The sequence below is a fragment of the Leptidea sinapis genome, chromosome 5 (assembly GCF_905404315.1).
Source record: "Leptidea sinapis chromosome 5, ilLepSina1.1, whole genome shotgun sequence".
NCBI classification, from domain to species: domain Eukaryota; kingdom Metazoa; phylum Arthropoda; class Insecta; order Lepidoptera; family Pieridae; genus Leptidea; species Leptidea sinapis.
The window spans coordinates 2,049,431-2,075,071 of NC_066269.1; the positions used below are offsets into that span (position 1 = coordinate 2,049,431).

At 35.3% G+C, this 25,641-nt stretch overlaps 1 protein-coding gene across 1 annotated transcript in view; it reads right to left on the reverse strand.

The window, feature by feature from the left end:
* Positions 1–25,641, reverse strand: part of LOC126964645 (serine/arginine repetitive matrix protein 1) — an 85,180-nt gene that overhangs the window by 18,030 nt on the left and 41,509 nt on the right. Inside the window, exon 2 of the mRNA XM_050807883.1 lies at positions 10,528–10,744. Within this exon, the coding sequence (XP_050663840.1) occupies positions 10,528–10,609 (82 nt within the window). The 5' untranslated portion in view covers positions 10,610–10,744. The remainder of the gene's footprint in view (positions 1–10,527; positions 10,745–25,641) is intronic.

Sequence of the window (25,641 nt, forward strand, 5' to 3'; positions counted from 1 at the left end):
TATCCTCTTACGTCAAAATGACACTTATGAATGTTATAGATTTTACCACCACTTCGAGAAAGTTCTTTAGTGACAAGAGATGGCAAGAAACTCATCGCCACTCTTTTAAATGTATATTTACATTTTATAAGACGTGTCTAAGGTGATGCACCAAAGTTATTCAAACGTTTTGACTCAGTTATGTAAGTTAAAAAAAGAAATATAAGTGATTAGTCTTAGATTAAGGATTGGTCTCAGCTACACTTCAGCTAGATACCGCACTACCTAAGAATAATAGCTTTTTTATCACGGCAACTATTAGATTCTTGTGTACGTGGCATCTTGACACTCAATGGCATCTTTCAAATTTTGTAACATACGCTCCGTGTTATTTTACATTGAAATTAATAAAATACAAATTAGTGTCATTTTCACCACTACCACGACTGCTTAGGCAATACAATGAGATAAATAGAAAAATAGAGAACTTTGCTATATTTTCCATAGTCCACAGGATTTTAAACGTAACCTTCGAAAACATCCCAATTAATAAAAACCAACAGGCATTTATTATTTATCTTTTATTCCTCTTTAATCTTATAAATGTAGTCTTATTTATAACTAAAAGTCCATAATCAACTTTAAATTATTATTTTATTTTAGTTTATATTATGTTATTAGTTAATAGTGAGGAATAATAAGATTGTGAGTAGTAAGTAATTAATTGTCACAGCAGCAACTATGAATGTTGTGTACATCTGTTATTGGTACTCACATCAGTAATTTAATTTCTTATAATACTATATTATGTATTTGTAATATGTGTGTACTGTTGATGGCGATGTATATGCTTCTACAATATGATCCCAGAAAATGTACAAAACAAATGTGGTACGAAATTTAAAAGAATTGTTAAAAAACGTTTGTGTGGGAAAGGTTACTATAGCATTAACGATTTTCTTAATGACACGTGGTGTCTGTGACTGGGAATAAAGCGAACACCCTCAGGCTCTTTAATTATAAATGTTTATTGTTCGATATCACATTGTAATCCATATTTTTTATTTAAAAAAAAGCCCGCTGAGTTTCTCAGGTCTGAGGCAGTCTCTTTTAATGGGTGGTAGTTTTTGACGTTTAATAAGTGATTTTTAAATCCTATATTGAATAAAAATATTTGAATTTGATGTATCGTTAAGAATAAATAAATAAAAAGTGTGGGTAGCGCGACATAATATAAATACAGGGGTAGAACTACTTAATCGTAAGGTAAAGATGTTATTATTGACCTAAATTAATATAGTAATTTTGATGTGATAAAGATAAGAATATATTTCGAGAGAGCGTAAAAGATATTCTGGAATATAAAGGTTACACTTTAAAGCGTAAACCAAAGAAGGGACTACGCAATGGATACCGTCAACCTTGCTTGGCACAGATGTGGGATAAATCAAACCATACCCGTTCTCACGTTTGCCATTAATTATTTACACAGTTTTCACAGACTGTTATTCTAAGGCTGCATTCATATGGAATCAAGACAATTACTAAAAGTAAGTGTTTTGGAATTTTTCGTTCTAGGCGTCCTCATTCTAATTACTTCAACTTTGTGGTTCAAAGCTTAGTAAATTAATTATTAAATATTATCTGAATACCTGAATAACCGAATAAATAATAGTTTTGAAAATCATAAAATGTGCTTATATAGCACGGTGAACAATAGAGTAGATAATAATTCCAGTCCTATAGTGATGTAAATTCCACTCGTTTATGTCGTAAATCAAACAAATTGTTATTTGTTTTAAAGTGATAACCCTCACTTCAGGAATCAATTACGATATTACAATTACAGTATGTTTCTTTGTTTCACATTATATTGGCTTCATTTTTTAATGATACACAGCCACTTTAAATAAGATGATTCCCGAATATATGTCATCCTGTTTTACTCTATTTAAATACAGACAGGACAGACGATGTGGCAGGTCCGACCAGGTCTTATTGTATGGCCAGATCGTCAGGCCATCGTTTTCGTCTGACCTCTTTGCCCTTCCGGAGGCATACAATGCGGGACGACCAGTGCTCATCGGTCTGTGGTCTGTGGAAGAAGAGGGGGGAAATAGGGGAGGCCTTTGCCCAGCAGTGGGATCCTAGCTAATAAACAAAAATATCATCCGTCAAACGTTCCAGAATCCATAAAGAATAGAAATTTTTTATCCGCCACATTCGTACAAATACCAATCTTATAATACTGATAGGTCAGCCCATACATTGATTGAAAAATCAAATCACCAAAACTGTACATAGATCGGTTATTGAAATGCCAAAAGCATTGAATATAGAAATTGAAACGTTGATGATGTTGTTATGCAAATTACGATTGACATAGCCGATAATAGTAGAAGGGCAAGTCAGGTGTGGAAGTCTAAGAACGGAAATTGCCTTTTAACTCAAATATCAACTATCACTTGGGACCTAAACGCTTCTGTAATTTCGTACTCTGTGGTTAGTTCACTAAAGTAAACTAATTAACAACAGATTGATTGTCAATTATGCTTAAACAACAGTTTTGGACTGGTAAACATATAGAATTAACAGATATAAATTAGCACCGTTATCTAATTGTTACTGTTAATATTACTATATCGTTCAAATTAAATCAGAATATATTATTTCTCCATTTAGGTCAAATAATGACGTTATAAATGCAAAAGTTATAGATACATTTTACCATTTAGCGCTAGTTCGTAAAAGATTTAAGAACAGTACAAGTAAACGCATCAATAAAATGACCTCTCACCGTCTCAGTCTTTTCAAAATATTTATACTTAATAGAATCATATTAGAATAAATCAATTGAATCATTTCAATACACATACTCGAGTGTTTGACTTACTTGAATAAGTTAAAAAATAGTTAGTAAATAATAAAAATCTCTCAAAAAAATGTATGAAAACTACAGTAAGTGCATCAACCACCACAAACTAGTTATCATCATCAGCCACTGCTGGATGAATTCCACCCCCAAAGATTTCCATGACGATCAGTCCTGCGCTGCCCTCATCCAACGTATTCCGGCGATCTTGACCATCTGGTCTTTCATCTTGACGATCTCGTCGGTCGATCTTGTAGGGCCTACAGTAGCGTTGGTGCACCCGGTGATTCTTAGCACCCCCTGTCCCGTCGCTTTTGTTGTTGCTACCGTGGCCACCACGAGCGGGGCCGCCGCGGACTGGGGACTGAGGCCTTATAGTGTCTGTCATGTTTAGGGTTTTTTTTGGCATAATTGCCACGCTTGGCAGGCGGGTTGGCGATCGCAGTAGATGGTGTATTCTTAACGAAAAATGCTGCTGCCCATCCTACGTTCTATGTATCCCTTACTCGCCTCTTATGATACCCATTAGATAGGGTGGTGCTATTCTGGTGCAACACCACACAAACTTGTTATAAATAAAGGTATTATGTCGACATTGTCACAATAAGTAAGTTACTACGCTTTATTTTCTGCAAAATTACAAAAACTTACTATATTAATCATTATTTCATTTTGTTGTTTTATTGTGTGGTCCCCGTATGGTAAAAGTCTTGCCCTTTTTCCTATCTATAGCAATAGTCACAAAATTTCTTTCTGCTATCTCCACTGTCGTCGGTTCATCTTCTTTTGTCTTCCTACATTCCTGTTTCCCTTGAGCCCTGAAAATTTTGTTGTAAGCGGTGTCCACCTTTTGTCGTTATTTCTGGCAATATGTCCTGCCTGTTATATAATATTATAGTTAATCATTTTAAGTAAGTAAGTAAGTATATCTTTATTTGGAACAAACACTACAAATACACGTGAACATTTACAAAATATAATAACAAATAATATGAAATAACTTATCTAAAAATTACTATAATATGCCTAATGTAATTAAAACTAACATACATTAAAAACTAAAGTAAGGCTTATTCTATATCGACGAGCGATTACAGCTACAAGTGCTTCCATTATTAAATACAATAATTATGTAATAAATAAATAAATGAAAGTACTCAGTAGTAGGGTAAAAAAATAATATTATAGTAGATGGCTAGGTCATCAATTTTCAAGAACTTTTAATTCGTTACGCAAGTTGTTTCACAAGGATCAATTAAAGTAAATGAATTTCGGTTGATATTTTTTTCAGAAAACCTAAGTTCAGATTTCGGATAGCAAAAAGTGCCTCTTTTATGTTTTTAATTTGCTATATTTAGTTATATCGACTTTACTAATAATTAATAATTGGTGTATCGACTAGTGTCGGACCAATCACAGGTCTTTCATCAGGATGTGATGTGAGTGAGCATAGGCATAAGACGTTTAAGAACTTTACAACATAATATATACCACTATACCAGTGGGAAGCTTCTTTGCACATGATGCCGGCTAGATTATAAGCACCACAACGGCGCCTTTTTCTAGCGTGAAGCAGTAATGTGTAAGCATTATTGTGTTACGGTCAGGAAGGGACCAGTGGGAGGCTCCTTCGTACAGGAAGCCGGCTAGATTATGGACACAACTGCGCTTATTTCTGCCGTGAATCAGTAATGTGTTGCGGTCTGAAGGGCACCATAGCTAGTAGAATTACTCGGCAAATGAGACTTAACATCTTATGTCTCAAGGTGACGAGCGCAATTGTAGTGCCGCTCAGAATTTTTGAGTTTTTCAAGAATCCTGAGCGGCACTGCCTTGTAATGGGTAGGGCGTATCAATTACCATCAGCTGAACGTCTTACTGGTCTCGTCCCTTATTATCATAAAAAAATATAAAGAAATGATTGTCTAAAAAATATTTTATGTTGTTCGTTACTAATTGAGGCAGTGTGAACGAGCGCCTACGGGCCATTATACAAATGACGAGAGATTTGCTGTCGTTAAAACTGCAAACATCTGGTGAGCTCAGCGTGCTTCAGTAATAGATTTGTTTGTAGTGAATTGTTTCAATTGTTCGACTTACCCTATGTTTTAGGGCTATTTTTAACGATAAGATATTAATAATATTAATATTATTATATATATTTATAACTTATAAGAACTATTTGCTGTTTTATTACTGAGATTTCTAATAGGGTAACACTCCAAGTAGAAAGAATATTTATTAATAATCTCAGTATTGTCACGCATAAAATAATATTAGATTACATTTATGTATTGTAATACCTTTATATTTTTTGTGATATTACAAAATACATCTAAGTAATTGCGATAATTTGTTTAGGTAAGATGTTTATATAATATTATTAATAATCCAATATGTTTCGTCAATTGATATGCAAAATATGTTACAGAGATGTCTAAGTACCAAAATACTACTGTTATACTGAAACATCTCGGATTTCACAATTCTAACATTAATATTAATAAAATTTAAATTTAAAGATATTATAATATAAGATGTCAATAATTCTATTAATTTAAAATTAATTACTTCAAAGCACACATAATATTATAATGGTTGCCTATGTTAAGAGTAGGTATTAAATATTTAATTTGAGATTTCTCCAAAATTCATCATCCATTTTGTAATTACTACATATATTAATAGCATATTAGACGTTTTTTTTTAATTGGATTGCGAGAAGATCATAAAAGTATTTTTTTCTGAATATGATTTCGTTGGAAATCTTTCAAATTGCGATTGCAGCATCGAGAGAAGAAATGGCGAAAATAAAGCATATAGCAAGCAGGTTGCCCTAACAGTAGACAGATCAAAGCCCAAAGTCTTAACAGTAGATAGCGCTGGTACACTAACACGAAACGGAGAACTAAGTGACCATGAATTTGTCTCTGAATTTATGTAGCTGGGCTCACTACTGACCAATCAAAGAGGCTGTTAAGAGCAGATCCGAAGAAGAAATCAAATTGCCAAGTCTGCACTGAGTAAGTTGACCCGAATATTACAGAACAGATTTTTTTTATTAAAACCAAAGAACGGTTTGTGCAGACTTTGGTATTTTCCATCATTCTTTACGGCTTGGAATCATGGACGCTGTATGGAGACGAAGAAGATTGATTCCTTTGAAATGTAGTGCTTGCGGAGAATGATGCGCATTCCTTGGACGGCCAAGAGAACCAATGTCTCCATCCTGCTACATTTAGCATAAAAACAGACTTTCAATGAGCTGCTAATAGCGTGTGTAGTTGTGTATGCAACTTGACAGCCTGGCTAAACGATGGTTCTACGGTGGAGGGAAAACGACCACGTGGCCGCTCACCCACCCGGTGGTCAGACAAAGTTACCAATCTTACTGGCCTCTACGTGACCGTGGAGTCTGCCCTGTACTTCATCAGGGCATAAAAGGATAGGAAAGTCCCAACCCCAAGGGTGTCGTAAGAGGCGACTTAGGGCATTTACCAGTGGGCTTCTTCGCACAGGATGCCGGCTAAATTATGGGTACCACAACGGCGCCTTTTTCTGCCGTGAAGTAGTAGTAGCTAGTGAAATTACTGGGCAAATGAGACTTAACATCTTACGTCTCAAGGTGACGAGCGCAATTGCAGTGCCACTCAGAATTTTTGGATTTTCCAACAATCCTGTGCGGCACTGCATTGTGATTGGGAGGGCGTATCAATTAACATCAACTGAATGTCCTGCTTGTCTCATCCCTTGTTGTCATTAAAAAACGTGACCACAGTCCTGAGGAAAGCCGAGGACAGGACGGAGAGGAGAAACCTGTTTTAAAAACTTGACCAGAGTGGAAACGACCTTCAGCTATGAAGAACACGACCGAGAAGAATATAAAGGTATTAAGGGTTGCTTGGAATATAAGAATAAACCCTTTAGCGAACATTAATCCATAAATAATTCTTATCTAGGTCTACGTATAAGGGTACTCCTATAAATAACATCTTGTAACGCAAACTGTAACTTTACATTAGCATTAACAGAATTTTTCAGCAGACCATTTTCATTACGCGTTTACGATCGTTTTAATACGTCATTAACCAGTTTGATGAGCAATCCATCTCATTTCATTCCGTTCCCATATTGTTTACGACTGTTAATGCTGTAGTATTATGAATCAAATTCACATTCAGGGCGTACATAATGCAGACTCTGAAGTCTGCATATGAGCCTGAGCTCAACTACCAAATATCTCCCTATAACTTAGCTCTATACTATTGTGTTTACGTCCTACACATGTTAATTCAGTAATAATTTTACTTCTAGATATAATATAAAAGCTCTCATTGGATAAAAATATTGCCCAGATTATATTTTAAATTTGGAATAAGATCTTTCGTTTGAATGAATTAATTTCTTTTTCAATGCAGTGTTAGGATATCTTATATCCTACTCCACTTTCAAAAGATTTCTTTTCACTGTAAACTTATGTAAGTTATTTCAATTCAAAGAGATTTATGTACATGGTGCGGTTATTGGGGTAGAAAGATTTTCATCCGAAGCGATAATCGCGGTATCTATAGATACACCGAACAGACGTTGTTCTGTAGATAATAAATCAAATTCTGTTTTTTTTTTATGAATTTGTCAATAAAAAAATTATTTCGTAAAATAAGCTCCCAGTTGTTGTAATGAAATTGTTTGACAGCGGAACTGTCAAACCGTGCGTCAATAAATTCTCTCATAGAAAATATGTCCATAGAAAACGAAATAAAAACTATCCTCTCTCTCAAGTTGGACTAAACTGCACTCCATGAAGTAATCCCCATTAAAAGCCGTTCATTAGTATAAGAGTTCACTGGAAAGAAACATCAGGACACTGGATTTATATATATAAAGATTTTTCTAGAACGTTTTCAGATATCGAACGGCAGCGCTACATACCAAAGAGAATTTAATCACTTTATTCGTGGGTATCGTAGCGTTTTGTATTGTTTCATTTAATTTATTTTTTCGGATGCTATAATTCTATACTCAACGATTAATTTTTTTTATAAGCATATAAGGGACGAGATTAGCATGACGTTCAGCTGTTGGTTATTGATACGCCCTGCCCATTACAACGCACCAATATTAATAGCACCACAACTGCGCACCTTGAGGCATAAGTTGTCTAGTCTCATTTGCCCAGTAATTTCACTAGCTACAGCGCCCGTCAGACCGAAACAAAGTAATGCTTACGCATTACTGCTTCACGGAGAAATAAGTGACGTTGTGGTACCCATAATCTAGACAGGGTCCGGTGCACAGGAGTCTCCCACTGTTATAGTAGTAGTAGTTTATATCTGTGTGGTATGCATTAATGGATAAAAAAGGTAACGAATTATGGTCGAGGTATACGACCGACCATAGATTTAGGCTAAATTTAATATTGTAGACTTGTTGTCAGAAATATCGTTAAGAAGGGATCGTATTTTCCACACGATCCTACTCATGAATATTTGAACACACGCAGGGTACCTTTAACGGCGTCTACACCTGTGTTGGGCCAGAAACAAGGCGGTTTATAAGCCTCGCGTGCGTTGACAAATCGACATTTTAGTGACGTCATAGTTATGTCAGGTCCCAAGCTGGCACTTATAAAATTCAAACAAAAGTGCCGCTTCTAGATTAACGAGTTCAAAATGATAAGGTTTCGGTCAACTATTGGTAACACCCTGTTCTGTGGTTACACCTAAGTGTCCATCCCTACTCTGTGGTTATACAATTTTTCTTAAGGCTTTCAATAAACTATAGACAAAATTTGCGAGCGAGAGAGAAGATCAACTCTAACGGGGATACACCACGATAGAAAAGGTAAACTAATCTGTTGTACTGTAACCGATTTAGATTGATAAGTCGTAATCAATGAGCCACGCCTGGCATTACCTACTTTGTAATTTGAATGTTAAACCACTGACTAACCCACAGAGTGATTGATGAATCAACATTGGTCATTATCGGGCTATCAGGTCGTCTATATGCTAATGTAGAGATACTCTCGAACGAACGAAACGAAACTACTCTCTCTCTCTCTAGTCATTCCCTCATGACTGAGGATCGTGGTCATCAACAAGTGATGTAAACTTTGAGTGAACTATTTCTTTCCATCGGCTTCTATCCATTGCACCCCTGACCACGAAGATAAACCTTGGGGGAGTATTTTATTGGGTCGGTCTATCTGGTAGGAGACCGACCCCGGGCTCGCTTGCCAACTACGATCAATTTCTCCAGGTTCTCGTTACCAGTTGGAATATGATACGATATATAGACGAAACACATTTAATTATACAGCCTCTAAAGCTAACGTAAGCTTTTACCAATATTGCTCAGTGAGAATTTAGTTGTATTGCCAGAGTTTTTTATAATATGTTGACGGTGTTTTGTTAAGAAACACTAGTTAAATATAACTGGCATGTCAAATATATTATTCGATTAGTATATATATATAATCATCCAGGTATACCTTTACTCATCCAAATCATTAAAAGTCATGATAACAAAGATATTTATAATGAGTAGGTAAGTGCAACAATTTCTCTTTTTCATATTGAGTTTGATCGCTGTTTTCGTGGATGTATATTAAGGTGCTTTATAAGTTTAACCAAATACCTTTATGAATCGACATGAATGGAAACACGTGTAATAGTCACCAATACGTGACTCCTGAAGCAAATTGTAGACTTACTTGTCAATTGGATCAGGCAGATTGCCAGAAGCTGATTTTCATTGTACAAAACCCTAATTCACTGGAGCCTTTATGAGCCATTTACGAATACTTTTACACACAAGTTTACTGATTTGATGGACTTTTAGTAGAAATGTACATGTGGCCAGATTACAAATCAACTTAAAATAAAGGCTTGGGACATTTAGACCCAGATTTTGGATACAGTATTTTGCGAGTTGTAATAAAATGATACTAGAATAAATATCTCATGACGCCTACGAAAAATTGAAAGGAAATTCGGACGAAATGATAAAACTGTATGGACTCATTTTGTGCTTGAACATGTCTCATAATGCTATAATCGACTATGAGAAAAGGGAATAGGCACAGGAAATTGCCTTAATAAATATTCTTTTAGAAGCTGGAAAGCCCCTTTTGAATTCCTAATAGGTAGGTGATTACTCGGTGGATCTTTTGAATGGATGTAATAAAGTGCAATTACTACATTTCTACGTGTATTTTAGTTGAATGGGTGCTTCTTAAATAGATTTTATATTTGCTGTTAAGCAAAAACTCCGCCCAAAGACTCCACTGCTCAAAGCTCTCCCCCAAAGATCCCCACGAAGAACGGTCCTGCGCTGCCCTCATCCAACCTATTCCTTCGATCTTGACCAGATCATGGGTCCATCTTGTGGGGGCTTACCATCACTGCTTCAATTAGTCGCTATTTGAGGACTGCCCCAACAGCTATCTGTTCTTTGAGCTATGTGCTCTGCCCACTGCCACTTCAGTTTCGCAATAATTTGGCCTATATTTTGGTACACCTACGAATCTTGTAGGGAAACTTCGAGCATAGCCCTCTCGATTACCAACCGAGCGACCATGACCTTTCTCATGAGGGCCATAGTTAGCGAACACGTCTGAATTCCGTATTTTGTGTTTAAGGACAGCTAATATTGTAATTTATTTCTACCCTTACCTGACTTTTTCGCGCTATTTCCTTTCCCACCATTTTTGTTCCGTCTCGGGTACAGATTAATTTTGCTCTGGCCACACCCCATCACCGCGACTATTCGCACATTGTTAAACGAGATCAAGTCACGTCATCACAACCGAATAAAACTTTTTGATTCGCTTCAATGTAAAACTGTCTGCAGGATCATTTCCTTCCCGAATTCGATGCATGATTTACATTTCTGGAAAAGAAAGGATGCCTGATGTAATATAATATAATTAATCTAATCGTAGTAAGTATTTACATTGAGGGAATCCAAATTTTTTAATACGCTCAATTTGATATAATTACAATTTTATTTATTAAAAATAACTAGCTTTTACTCGCGACGTAAAATATGTTTATGTGCTTAAAAATGACGTCATCCGCGTTAGATTGGTATCGCCTTTCCTCGGCAACTAAAAAAATATGTCACATGTGTGAAAAAACGTAAACAATAAAAATATGTAGGTAAATAGCTCGCTGATTTTTTGACATTCATAAGTGTAATTTTCTGACCTAGATGAATAAAGTGATTTTGATTTGATTTCAGCTACTCAAGAATCCTGGAAACAATGTCAATTATGTAATAATGATCACGAATATGTAAACGAAATAATCAGCGCAATTATCCATCCAAATCAAAAATTCAGATTATTTTTTAGATTCAAGGAATTAAAGTCGCGTTCAGGCAAAATTACATTCTAACTGAAACGATTTGTAAAAAATTTAGTTGTGAAAAGAGTGGCAATAAGTTTCTTGCCACTAATTAAAGCTCAACCTTTTCTCAAGATAACTTTTGACATTCACAAGTGTCATTGACTTACATGATTTGATTTACATTTTGATTTGATTTGACAAGATTCGGTCTTGTGAACGATTTAAACTGAAAATTTATTGAAGTAATTGTTATTTTGCGGAAATCCATAATTATCGAAATGTTTTCAGTTTTCTTGTGTGTTAATTCCGCCAATATTCCAGACTCAGTCTCGTGCCAGAGTTTGGCGAGTCAACATCTCCTGAGGATGCCTCGTATAGAGGCGAAAAAGTTGTCGAATTGTTCAAACTCAAAACATTCGGACGATTTAAACTGAACATTTTTCTAGAATGGGTCGCAATTTGTATAGATTACAACGATGAGTGATGCAATGTATCCGGCAAGGAATGTAGGTAACCTAACAGAAACAATATGCTGTAAATCTATTTGACGCCTGATTGATTGAAACCAGACTTGCTCCGGATGTTCTCTGAAATGCTGACTGAATATTGAGAGAATATATGTACGTGTTGATATATTGTATAGCGAGACTATATTGCGGATGACATTGTGTAGAACTAGATTTTTTTTATGAAAATAAGGGACGAGACGAGCAGGACGATCAGCTGATGGTAATTCATACGCCCTGCGCATTACAATGCCGTTCCACTCAAGATTCTTGAAAGAACCCAAAAATTCTGAGCGGCACTACAATTGCGCTCTTCATGGTAATTGATACGCCCTGCCCATTACAATGCAGTGCAGCTGAGGATTCATGAAAAACCCAAAAATTCTGAGCGTCACCTCATGTCGTCGTCGATGTCACCTTGTGACATAAAATGTTAAGTCTCATTTGTCCAGTAATTTCACTGGCTATGGCGCCCTTCAGTCCGAAACACAATAATGCTTCCAAATTGGTGTATGTGGTACCCATAATCTAGCTGGCATCCTGCAAAGGAGCCTCCCACTAAATAAAAATTTGTGCTAAACTTGGACTAAGCTAAGATTTACGCCACATGTTCCGTTAAACTTTGAAACTAAAATGCCGGGTTGTGTTGTAAATATAATAACCACAAGATATAAAAAAGACACTCGTCATCAGTAAGTATTATATTAATTTCAATGTAAATAACACGAAGCGTATGTTACAAAATTTGAAAGATGCCATTGAGTGCCAAGATGTCACGCACACAAGGATCTGTAGTTGCTGTAATAAAACAACTATTGGTTATAGGTATTGTAGTATTTAGTTGAAGTGCAGCAGAATCCAATCCTTAATCTAAGATTTTAGGATAATTATAATTGCATATAGCCAAGCCCAACTTAGATATTCCACGCTAGCCAGACATTTTCTGGGTCAATAGCCCAGCTATAAGTGGTAAACGAGGCACTTTTCACTTACGAGAGATATGATATGCTGTTATTTTTATAACGGACTAAAAAGGGACGATTTAATATACTAATATTATGGATGTATTTATGTATGTTTATATGCATTTATGTATGTTTAAGTAAGTGTATTGTATTAAATATATCGTTGTCTTGTACCCATAGTACAGGCTATATTGCTTAATTTGGGTGCAAGATAATTTGTTTAAAAGTGTGTCAATAATATTATATTATAAAGAGGTAAAGTTTGTAGGGGTTAATCTCTGGATGAGTACATCCAGAGATTCAGTAGAACCGATTTTGAAAATTCTATTACCAACAGAAAGCCACATTATTTGTGAGTGTCATAGGCTATATATTATCCCGATAAATGAAAATAATTTTTCGTGATAGTCGGATTTAGAAAGGAAATCGGAGGTATGAAGGCTACCCCAAGAAATCGCCAAAAGAGCGCATAATTGAAACTATTTCTTGACGGTTTGTATAAAGCTTATATTTTTACAAAAAATAATTATATATCTACACAATTTGAGACGAAAATTCATTTTATCTTTACATTTCTATATGTTATAGACAGAGCGAAACAAAATCATCAATATACCTACCCCTAAGTTTTACAGTTGGAGCTATGCTAATCATTCAAACTAGATAGAAGATAGAAAATGGTTCAAAAATTTATTAATTGTTCACAAATACTATTTAACACGATATAATTTTCTTATTTTTATAAAGAAAATTGTATTATTTTTGTAATAAATTAAAAACGCTTATAATTCTATGGTGATCTTGTGCGAGAGAGGTAACCTAGCTCCTCTCGATTTCTCAAGGCCATTGGCTCGGTCCCCAGTCTTAACCATGATGATATATGATTGTTTTTGGCAGCATTGTAATACCAAGTAGAATGGTAAATGCGCATGAAGGCGGTTAACCGCAGGTGTAGGTGTAAAATGATTTAGGATTGTATTCATGCAACTGCCTATTCCTACTGAGTTTTCATTCGGGTTCTTTTGTATACTGTCTTATGAATTTTGCTTTGAGGTATTTCCTGTTATACCTCTGGTGTAGTAATGCACTTGCCCAGTGACCCAGTGGAGCGGAGAATGTGCAATTACTATCTTATTTTTATGAAAATATACCCTGCCGCTCAATTACAATGCAGTATTCTTGCCGCACAGGACAATTCTGAGCGTCAATACAATTGTGCTCGTCACCTTGAGACATAAGATGTTAAGTCTCATTTGCCCAGTTTTTTTTATGGAATAGGAGTACAAACGAGCGTACGGGTCACCTGTTGTAAAGTGATCACCGCCGCCCACAATCTCTTGCAACACCAGAGGAATCACAGGAGTGTTGCCGGCCTTTAAGGAAGGTGTACGTGCTTTTTTTGAAGGTACCCATGTCGTATCGTCCCGGAAACACCGCACAAGGAAGTTCATTCCACAGCTTTGTAGTACGTGGAAGAAAGCTTCTTAAAAACCGCACTGTGGAGGACCGCCACACATCCAGATGGTGAGGATGATATCCTAACTTGTGGTGTGTCGTGCGATGGTGGAATTCGGCGGCAGGAATCAGGTTAAACAGCTCTTCGGAACACTCCCCGTGATAAATGCGGTAGAAGACGCACAATGAAGCGACGTCTGTACGCAACGCCAAGTGATCCAGTCGTTCACAGAGCACTGGGTCCTCGACAATTCGAGCTGCTCTGCATTCCACGCGGTCAAATGGATCGAGCTGATACTGGGGTGCGCCAGACCAGAGATGACAGCAATACTCCATGTGTGGCCGGACCTGCGCTTTGTAGAGCGCTAGTATATGGGCCGGCTTGAAGTATTGCCGTGCTCTATTAATGACGCCCAGTTTCTTTGAAGCCAATTTGGCTTTGCCTTCCAGATAACCACGAAATTGGCAATCGCTCGAGATTTCGAGACCCAGTATTCTGATACTAGGCGAAGCTTTAAGGGAAGAGTTGTCGAAGAGCGGTGATACGACAAATGGGGTTTTTTAGTGGTAAACGCACAAACTTGAGACTTCTGGGGGTTTAATTGGACAAGGTTCAATTTTCCCCATTCCGCGACCTTCTCAAGAGAGGACTCGACAGAAGACACAAGTTTCTCCCGGCACTGGTCGTCGATTTCCCGAGAGAGACCTGCATGGCCCATGTATACGGCATCACCAGTGCTGTCGTCTGCATAGCAATGAATGTTGGAGGTGTCCAACATATCATTGATATGCAGAAGAAACAGCGTGGGAGACAGCACACAGCCTTGGGGCACTCCAACGTTCACAGGCTTCGGGTTCGAGCAATATCCGTCGACAACGACCTGTATGCTGCACCCAGTGAGGAAGCTGGAGGTTTGTTGCACAAGCTCTCGGGAAGCTCAAATGATGGAAGTTTTGAGAGGAGCGCCATTTAATTAATTTAATTAATTTATTATTAATTTAATTCCACTAATAACGGCGCCCTTCAGATCGAAACATATTAATGCTTACACATTGCTGTGTCTTTGCTGCTATATCGGTCAACGGATCAGCCTAGCTACCCAACGCGGAATGGCTGCCAGTATTCATGATAGTTTTGACTTCATCAAAACATATAAAGGTATTGTAAATGTAGTAAGTAACAAAGTAATAAACATATTTTTGTTCTGAATAAATATTTTTTTATCAATTGATGTCAAGAGACTTCACATACTCATGGAGTTTCCACAATAAAATTGTATTATATCTATTTTTGAACAACTTTAAAATAGAACCATTGCTACCTGCAGGCTGTACGACAACCTCTGAATAAAGTCATCGTGAATTCAGTTTGGCGGATTGCCAATACCAATGAACATCGGCAGTTCTTTAAATTTTGTATTTTGAATAATAGTGAGCCTAACTTATATCAACACGTGGATTGTTATAAATAATATTATATTGTGCGATTAAATTTAGATCAACCATAAGATCAAATAATCATCATAATCAATGATAGAAACTCTTTTGAAATTTTAACATATTGCCACAAGCGGACCCGACAGACTCTGTTCTGTCAATAGAAAAAAATAATGTACATATTTCTGGAATAATATAGTCTAAGGCCAACGGAAATGTGAAATTAAAGTTTATGATTTTTAAAATGAAACAAAAACGTATTTTTGAATGATTTTATATTATTATAAGAGTAATAAAATGATAAGGATTAATATCGTATTTGTGTAAACAGCTTTTACACTACTGCTATAAAATTGCTCATTTTTACAGTATTAAAATGGATACAGTATGTAATCCTTAAGAGATAGTCCTATATGCCATCGCGGACTTTTCTGTAGACCTAATGTAAAATACACAACTCCACCATACATTATTTTGTTATACTTATCTCAAAAGGTTTAGACAGCGTTTTCGTTGAAAGCGGAGGTGTGTGAGAGTGGAGGTGTGTGAGAGTCGAGGTGTGTTAGAGTGGAGGTGTGTTAGAGTGGAGGTGTGTGAGAGTGGAGGTGTGTGAGAGTGGAGGTGTGTGAGAATGGAGGTGTCTAAAAAATAAGGCACCTCCCAGGTGCCCAACAAATATCGTTAATGTATACAAAAACTTAATAAATTATATATTTAAACCTTCCTCGAGAACCACGCTATCCATTGGTGAAAATAGCATGAAAAACGTTTTTTTTGAGTTTATCGCGAACAGACAGACAGACAGAGGCGGCAGAGGTCTTTGTTTTATAATATGGTGATATTATTATTTATTTCTTTGTTAAGTATGTATTGCCTCATTGTGATTATAATTGTGTTATTAGTTAGTTTGTATCTTCTAACTTATATAGGTACTATGGTACTAATAGTTAGTACTATTCTAATGTCAAAGTCACTTTACTCAAATAGGCTTATACCAAAGATTGGAGACTTACGTATCTTATGCTAACCGCTTTTAAATCATATCGAAATTTTATTTATATTACTGAATCTTCTATAATATGCTTGGAAATAGAAGAAAAACAAAACTCAACTGTCACTTTTTTAAAATAATGATTATTTTATAATAGCTGTAATATAGCAAATTAAATTGTAAGGTTGCTGTATATATCAATCTAGATCAAAGTTAAAAACACTTACCTGAAATACGACACTCGGACGTTATTGTATACGTTATTTGGACAGTTTTTCACTGAACACTGTTTTTACGTGGCCTTGTATTCAAAGCGCGGTCGAAACAAAAAAGGCAGATTTTTGTTTCAGACAATTTTGAGCGTATTTGTGAGTCTAGTTTTTAAATGAACATCAATATTTTTTTAAGAAAATAAGGTACGAGACCAGCAGGACGTTCAGCTGATGGCAATTGATACGCCCTGCCCATTACAATGTGGAGCCGCTCAGGATTCTTGAAAAACTCCAAAATTCCGAGCGGCTCTACAATAATTGCGCTCGTCACCTTGAGACATAAGATGTTAAGTCTCATTGGCCCAGTAATTTCTCTAGCTACAGCGCCCTTCAGACTAAAACATAATAATGTTCGGCCGGCATCCTGTGCAAAGGAAAACGTCAAACGTACACTACTTTATATTTAAGATTATTTTAATTGTTTTATGCAGTATCTTATTTTTCCTTATTTATTTTTTTTAGTTTATTTATTTATTAATTATTTTTTAGAATTTAATATAACTTTATTGATTTAATTTGAATTGTATTTTGCTGTGATTAATGTATGTACATTAATTTTATTTCTTCTATACTATCTATAGTTAGCAAATGTTTTGTTAAACCTTAACAACTGTAAAATAATAATTAACTATGTACCTATGTATTGTAATTTAATTAAATGTAATTCAATTTAATTGTGAGTCAACTTTTAACGTTCATAATTGTGACTATTTTTTTTTAAACATAAATTTTATTTCTTTTTAATGAAGGTACTAATTTGCTTCTTAATTTATAAAATATGTTATTTGCGCCTATAATTGAAGGGCACACTGCTTGAATTTTTGTCAATCTTATTTTGTATGTACGTAGTAGTGTATAGTTTGTTGGTGCAATAAAAATAATATTGACACACTTTTACACAAATTATCTTGCCCCTAATTAGGCATATAGCCTGTGTTATGGGTTGCAAGACAACGATATATTTAATACAATATACCTACTTAAACATACATAAATACAAATAAACATACATAAATACATATAAACATCCATGACTCTGAAACAAAAATCCATATTCATCATATAAATCCTTGCACCTACCGGGATTCGAACCCGAGACCTCTAGCTTAATAGTAGCTCCACTCGGCTATACAGGTCGTCAAGAGACTTAATTTATTTATGGTAGAGCAGAATAATATTTGAAATGTAAGATAAAGGATTGTAGGATTAGAATCGGGGACATTATTGATCTAAGCTGAATCAGCCGACGGAGTTGTAAATACTGATAAAGGAGGTCAGGCCTTAATAATAATATAGACGGCGCGCAGCTGAAAGAAGTGGTGCATTGTAGATGTTAAGTTACATAAAAAATAAAGCGGACCATTCACGAAATCAATTATGAAAACAAGATTTCAATCAATCAACACGGGCATTTATTCAAATAACGCGGGGATTTCAGACATACATATTTCTTCTCAGCTTTGGATACTTTTGCACGTGTGTCAATTGTGTTTTTTTATGAAAATAAAGGACGAGACGAGCAGGACGTTTAGCTGATGGTAATTGATACGCCCTACCCATAACAATGTAGTGCCGCTCAGAATTTTTGGGTTTTCCAAGAATCCTGAGCGGCACTACATTGTGCATACAATTGCGCTCGAAAACCTTGAGACGTAAGATGTTGTGAAGTCTCATTTGCCCAGAAATTTCACTAGCTACGGCTCCCTTCAGACCGAAACACAGTAATGTTTACACATTACTGCTTCACGGCAGAAGTGGGCGCCGTTGTGGTACCCATAATCTAGCCGGCATCCTGTGCAACGGACCCTCCCACTGGTACTGGTGGTGGTGTTATTGCAAAATTAAATTATTTTATTAAATTTGTGTATTCAAACCCTTAATAAAATAGTAAAACTTGGAAATACTTGTCACGAATTGTGATTAATAATTATTATTGTTACGAATTACGAGGTAGTAAAAACGTTATACGGGCATATTCCTATAACGCGGAACCACTTCATCGAGTTATAGAAGGGAATAAATGTATTTATCTACCATAGGGAGTGACAATAACATAACATATAGCAATAATATATAAACGTAATGAAGCTACATCAGTTCGTAATGGGGCTTGGGCATGGGGAGAAGAACTGACCAGAAACTCCCAGCCCATCTTTTAAATCATAAGAGTAAACCTATTTAATATATATGTTTTTAAACGTTTATCATCACGGAACTTTAACTGTGTAATTATTATAACGCGTACTCACGATATATATTTTATTGATTTTATTAAGCGCTAAGTGGACAGATTGATGTACTATAAATGTCAAAATACTATCTCCTGGCGGTAGTGGTTGCGTTCATCAGTGCGCATCCTATCCTATCCTAAAATATCGATTTTTTAAATCATTTTAAGAAGTTTTTCTTTTATTTCATTATTTTTATTGAACTTTCTACAACGTAAATCTTATATTGCTAGACATTTTTATTGCTGTTTAAACTGTTCCAGACGCTAACTTCGAATTATTTTTTTTTTTATTTCATTTCAATACTTGAAATTCTCTCTCAAAAACGTAGCTAGCTAACACTGACACATTATAGTCTAGCTAACGCTTAGACGATAATGTGTCAGTGTTTCTCGCCGCCTCCGCTGTCCCGTCACGACCACGATTCTATTTGATATAATATTACAAAATTTAGGTGGCCTGCGCAGAAGCAAACAAGAACCATGCATCATTATCCTCTATTTAATCTACTATCCTATAATACTATTGTCACTTTGAGAAAAATATGCATGAGTTAAATGATATCCTCAGAACTACGTAAAAACTACAAATTTTAAGTTCTTTAATTTTGTTAACTGGTTGTTATCTACTAAGTATAATTTTAGTGTAAATTTAAATATCAGGTGTACTCAGTTAAACTGTTGAAGGAGACATTCTGACATCCGTTATGACCTTATTTCTATTTTCACTATATCTTTTTTATGTTTAAGGATGTATCTGTATTTGTTTCCAAATTAATAAATTAAAAATAAAGAGTCGTAATACATCACAAATCGATCTATGGCGTAGCGTACAGCGAACGATATGAGACTAAAAAATTAAATGTGTCGTGTGCCAGTAATTACTCAAGTACCATTTAAGCAGAAAGACGTACATTGTACATAAAATAGCTTCTAAAACCTTGTCCACTTAAAACTAACAACGGAAAATGAAAGGCCTTCCTTCTCTTTCACCCTTGGCGCTACACATATCATCTCTCTCATTCGCCACATAGCTATTTCGGAATTTTATACATCTGAATCCGGCCTTATAATATTAATATAATGTATATATCTGTAGACGAGCCCAGTGCCTTCCGAGTCTTCCTATCTTTTAATCAGTATCTTTTTTGCTTCTCATTCTCCACTTTTATCAATTAAATACAGCCTATATCTCTTATAATATATAAAATTCTTGTGTCCCGGTGTTTGTTACCGAACTCCTCCGAAACGGCTAAACAGATTTGTATGATTTTTTGTGTGCATATCGGGTAGGTCTGAGAATCGGCCAAAACATATTTATCATACCCCTAAATGATAAATATATTTATTTTATTTTTTGACAATTTTTTTTTAATTTAATTTTATTATGATTCAGCATTGAAAAATACATATATGTTAAAGTTTTCGCCTCTCTACGGTCTACAACTATTTTTGTATCGCCATTTTTATATTATTCTGTTCCCTCCACAAATCCGCTATAGGGTTGCAAGATGGCATTCGAATACAATTATAATTATAGTACGATATATTTATGCCGCAATTTTTTTTAAATTACTTTATATGGCAATACAATGTTTGCTGGGTTAGCTAGTAATTATATAAAATTTATAATCTGTACTTACATTTTCTATTTCTTTTTTTGTAGCCATAGTATTAATTTTTATTTTCCAAAGCAATTAGGGAGTATTTTTTGTAATTCTTATGTTCACTATAATTGTCATTTATTTTAGAACAACAAATTGTAACCTATTATGTCAAGGTATTATAATCTATTATAGATCAAGATGAAAATTCCATGCTCCATCTATACACATATTTAGGTCTGTGGTTCGTGACAAAATATCGAATAGACAAAATGAAACTCGTAGAACGTCAATGTCGTATTCGATATTGATTAGTAGAGATCGATATGTCGAGTTCAGCTGGGGTTATTCTCACGTAAACTAGAAATGCAACGGGAATGTATTTTAATAATTATTGTTTTATTTACTTGATGCTAAATTAATGTTGAGTTAATAAAGTTACGCATTATGGAGAGGGTTTCAACTAACAAAAATAATTAACCTAGCCTTTGATTATTTTTTAGATAATTTATTTTATTAATATTATTATTATGATAGTAAAAATTTTAACTAATTTATTTTTGTCATCAGGTCATATTTTATTCCAAATCCTATCACGACGAATATCACACATCCAACTGGCGAGTCTAAATCATAAGGAGAAAGGAAGACATACCAACAATGAAAAAACATATCAAAAACGCTGAATTTAGGTTAACTGAATAAAGTTTATTTAAGTTTATGTGTTTAAAATCTTACGATCGTAGAACTTTGGAGTTTTATTTATTAAAATTTCCTTGAATGAAATAACAAGAATATCTTTCCCGTAAGTATCTATTTTAAGTTTGCGGGAAATGTTGTTTTATAAGTGGACCATTTATATCGCAAACTTTTCTCATTAGTATAATTATCGTCGTGTAGTTAAATAAAATGTCTGTTGCTTGCAATGTTCAGATGGATTTTATATCGATTCACAGCTGACACAATACAGTATAGTAATAATCGGCGGACGCACACATACAAACGATTTACACAGCCGCTAAGCAATCTTGGGGAGGCAAAGCAATCTTGGGGGGACTATTGAGTACCGTACGTCACCGAGACTGGTCGCTGTCCGAGTTATATTATCTATACAGATGGGTCGTCAATATTTTTGTATGTACCAAACCTAGCGCTCCGCCTAGACGTAGGTATAAATTTCAAGCAGACCGCTAAGTTACGCTTCTGTTCTGTTACTTGTCGTACTGCTAGGTATCTATTATCAAAATACTTAAGTCCATTTTACATGTCTGTAGTATTTTTTACTAAATAAGTATGTATATAGACGAATGGTGAGTGACCCTGACTACTAAGCTAGTGGTCCCGGGTTCAAATCCCGGTAATCATTTATATATATGATGAATATGGGTGTTTGTTTCCAAGTCATGGATGTTTATATGCATTTATGTATGTTTAAGTAAGTATATTGTATTAAATATACCGTTGTCTTTTACCCATGATACAGGCTATGCCTGCAAGATAATTTGTGTAAAAGTGTGTCAATATTATTATGATTACTGAGCGAAGCGAAGTTGAGCGGAGCTCCCACCGGGTGACTCCAATTGATTTCTGTGTTAAATTGTTTCTCGGCCATTTTAGGACCGATTTTAAAATTTTTTGAACTCATGGAAAAGAAAGCTTTCGAAATTTTCTAGGTTATTTCCAGGCATAATTTTGAATGTCGACTTGATGCAATTATTATAATTAAAAACAAACATGATTTATAAATTAATCTAAATTAGCACGCGCTATTTATATTTATTTCAAATCACAATAAGTTAATTTTGTTCTGTTATTACACACAGACTAGTTTACCTCGCTTCGTTCAATTATACGCCGCAGCGAAGCGGTATGACGAGCGACTGTGGCATCCTAGTATATAGCTCTGCAATATAAGTGAGGCTATATTGAAGTACTCAGGCCGCTTTAGTAATGCCTATCTGTGTGTGATTATCTAAGTTTATTGCTTATCCACTTGACTGTAAATATAATATGTAACTTGTTCAAAATTATATTAAAACACAAAATTATTTTTACAAGTGGTGATCACTTAACACCAGGTGACCCGTACGCTCGTTTGTCGTCCTATTCCATAAAAAAAAATAACTAACAAATTCTGGATTGCCTTCGTAGTAGCACGTGATGAAGAAAAAAGCACACATAAATTTCAACCAGCAACAATGTTATTAAACAAAACCGATCTTTATTTAGTTCATATTTTAGCAAAAATTTACAATTGCCTCGTAAATCTTACACAATGTTATTGTTATAAATATTGTTATTTATTTACAAGTCTCCGTCGTCGAGTCGATCATTATTTCGTCGCAACCTTGAATTTTACGTGAAAACGGTACGTTTCAGCATCGTAGCAGCTTTCATCAGAAGTAAACAAACGGTATACATAAATACATTAACATAAACCAGTGGGAGGCTCCTTTGCACAGGAAGCCGGCTAGATTATGGGAACCACTACGGCGCCTATTTCTACCGTGAAGCATTAATGAGTAAACATTACTGTGTTTCAAGGGCACCGTAGCTAGTAAAATTACTGGGCAAATAAGACTTAACATCTTATGTCTCAAGGTGCTGAGCGTAATTGTAGTGCCACTCAGTATTATGGGTTTTTCAGGAATCCCGAGCGACACTGCATTGTATTGGGTAGGGCGTATCAATTACCATCAGCTCAACGTCCTGCTCGTCTCGTCCCTTATTTTCATAAAAAAGAGCCTCTTGCTGCTAAACAACGAATGAAAACAGGCCAGGTGTACTTTAGTGTGCGTGATACACTCGCGATTTGTATTTCACTCTGTGTTAGTGTGTGTAAATAGAGGTTAACAGTCAACCTCAATTTTTTTCACAGCTGTCATAATCTATCTAGACGTTTAAATGATCTAGGTATCTGTCATTATATTTTTGGAACGAAATTCTTCGGTTATTACTGCTTCACGGCAGAAATAGGCGCCGTTGTGGTACCCATAATCTAGCCGGCACCCTGTGCAAAGGAGCCTCCCACTGTCTAAACGTATTTATTATCTAAGGGCAGGTAATTAGTTTAATTTGTTGCCAACTTATTAAGCAAACTGTAAAACGTAGCAAGCCATAGATAATATAGAGTCGACATCAAAACAGGAACATTAAACAACACAAGTTGGCAAGTCTGTGAAGTTTGAGACAAAGTGACGTCAATAGCAGCGTGGGAGTAATTACTTGAAGGTACCTAGACATGTTTTGTATTGAAACTCTTATCATTCGTCGACTTTTCAAGTCGTATAGCTTTATCGTTAGGGATCAACGGACCAATTAGTGAAATGGCATGTCTGTCTAGCGAGTGTCATATGAGTGTTACGAAATAAAATAATTGAGGGCAGATAACTTCAGTCAAATGTCAGAGTAAAATAAAATGTACATTTATGCATTAACTTAGTATACATGGGCGCAAATTGCCACCTACCGGCAATAGTTGGCAACTATTGATATTTATGTTTTAGTTTACCTATCATTATAATGAATATAATTGTTATAGATGTATCTGAAATATACAGGATTGAATTACAAATAGCTATTTGTAAACTTAAAACCGTTTTTTATAAGGTCTGATATTTAATAGACACTGTTTTGACTGTTTAAATGTTTTGAAGATGTTTGATGTTTCATTTATTGTTAAAATACTTAATTTACTGTGTAAGTGTTTAAATTAATTTCTATTAGAATTAATATCATTATTTTAAAAGAAGTTGTATCTACTTAAATCTATTGTAAGGTAGCTATTAAAGCGGTTGTTTTAAGTGATCAAACTAAGAAATTATTAGTGTGTTATTTCACCGTGATGGACCATGATCGAGAAAACCCTGGATTAACGCCGACACATACTGGCGTAATAGACAAACCAGGGGTGGGACAGACGCCTTAAAGTGACGTTTTCAGAAGACTGTAGTGCCATCTGTTAGTTGGCCCGAAAATGAAAGCTTTGTCAGCTGTCACTCGCTTTGAAACCTTTCAACTTTTCTTTATTTGTGTCACTGCCCACTGGTCATAAAATGGCGGCTACTTCTAGCGTTTGCACATGTATGTAGCTCTCGTGTTCCATTTTGCATATTTACACTACTAAATCTATCCTTTATGTTCTATGTTGTGACAAAATTAAATAACTAACTACGCGTTATTTCAACATGGTAAAAAATTGCAATATCTACATGTAGAGTTAGTTTTTTAATTGCGTCACAACATTAAAAATGACTATAATTTGGAGCTTATATATAGTTATTTTCGGGGCCAATCTCCAGATGGCGCTAGTTTTCAAATAGACAGCTCATAATGCGTTCTGAGAGGGCGCTCTTTTCCCTATATATTATTATACTCTTTGAGACAAACACTCTCCTCAATATGGCGATTCTTAATTTAGGCTAGTTTTAAATGTGTTAGTTAGTAGTTAGTTCGCGAGTATTTTGCTTTTGGTCACACTAATCGTAGTTAATGCTTACTAAGACTTATTTTACACTTCTTAGTTTAGTTTTTTAACTCTCATTTAGCTTTTGAAGTAAAACTTCTAAACGCACCGTACTAACTATTGAGGTAAGCTGTTGAATGCGGAACGAGAGTGCTACGCTCAGGGGGCCTAATTCTAAAATCGATATTCAATATATCGCGGCATTAGTCGTGTCGAATCCTACTCTAAGTTACATAGTATTCATTGTCTATACAGGTTACTGTAACATAAACGATTTTCTTAATGACACCACAGACTGGGAATGAAGCGAACACCCTCAGGCTCTTTAATTATAAATGTTTATTATACGATATCGCATTGTAATCCGTATTTTTATATAAAAAAAGCCTGCTGAGTTTCTTGCGCCCGTTCTTCTCAGGTCTGAGGCGGTCTATTTTGAATGGTTATTTTTCCTATTAAAAATATTTGAATTTGAATCTAAAGAATCGCTTTTCACTTAAAGAGTTTCGCTAGGCTA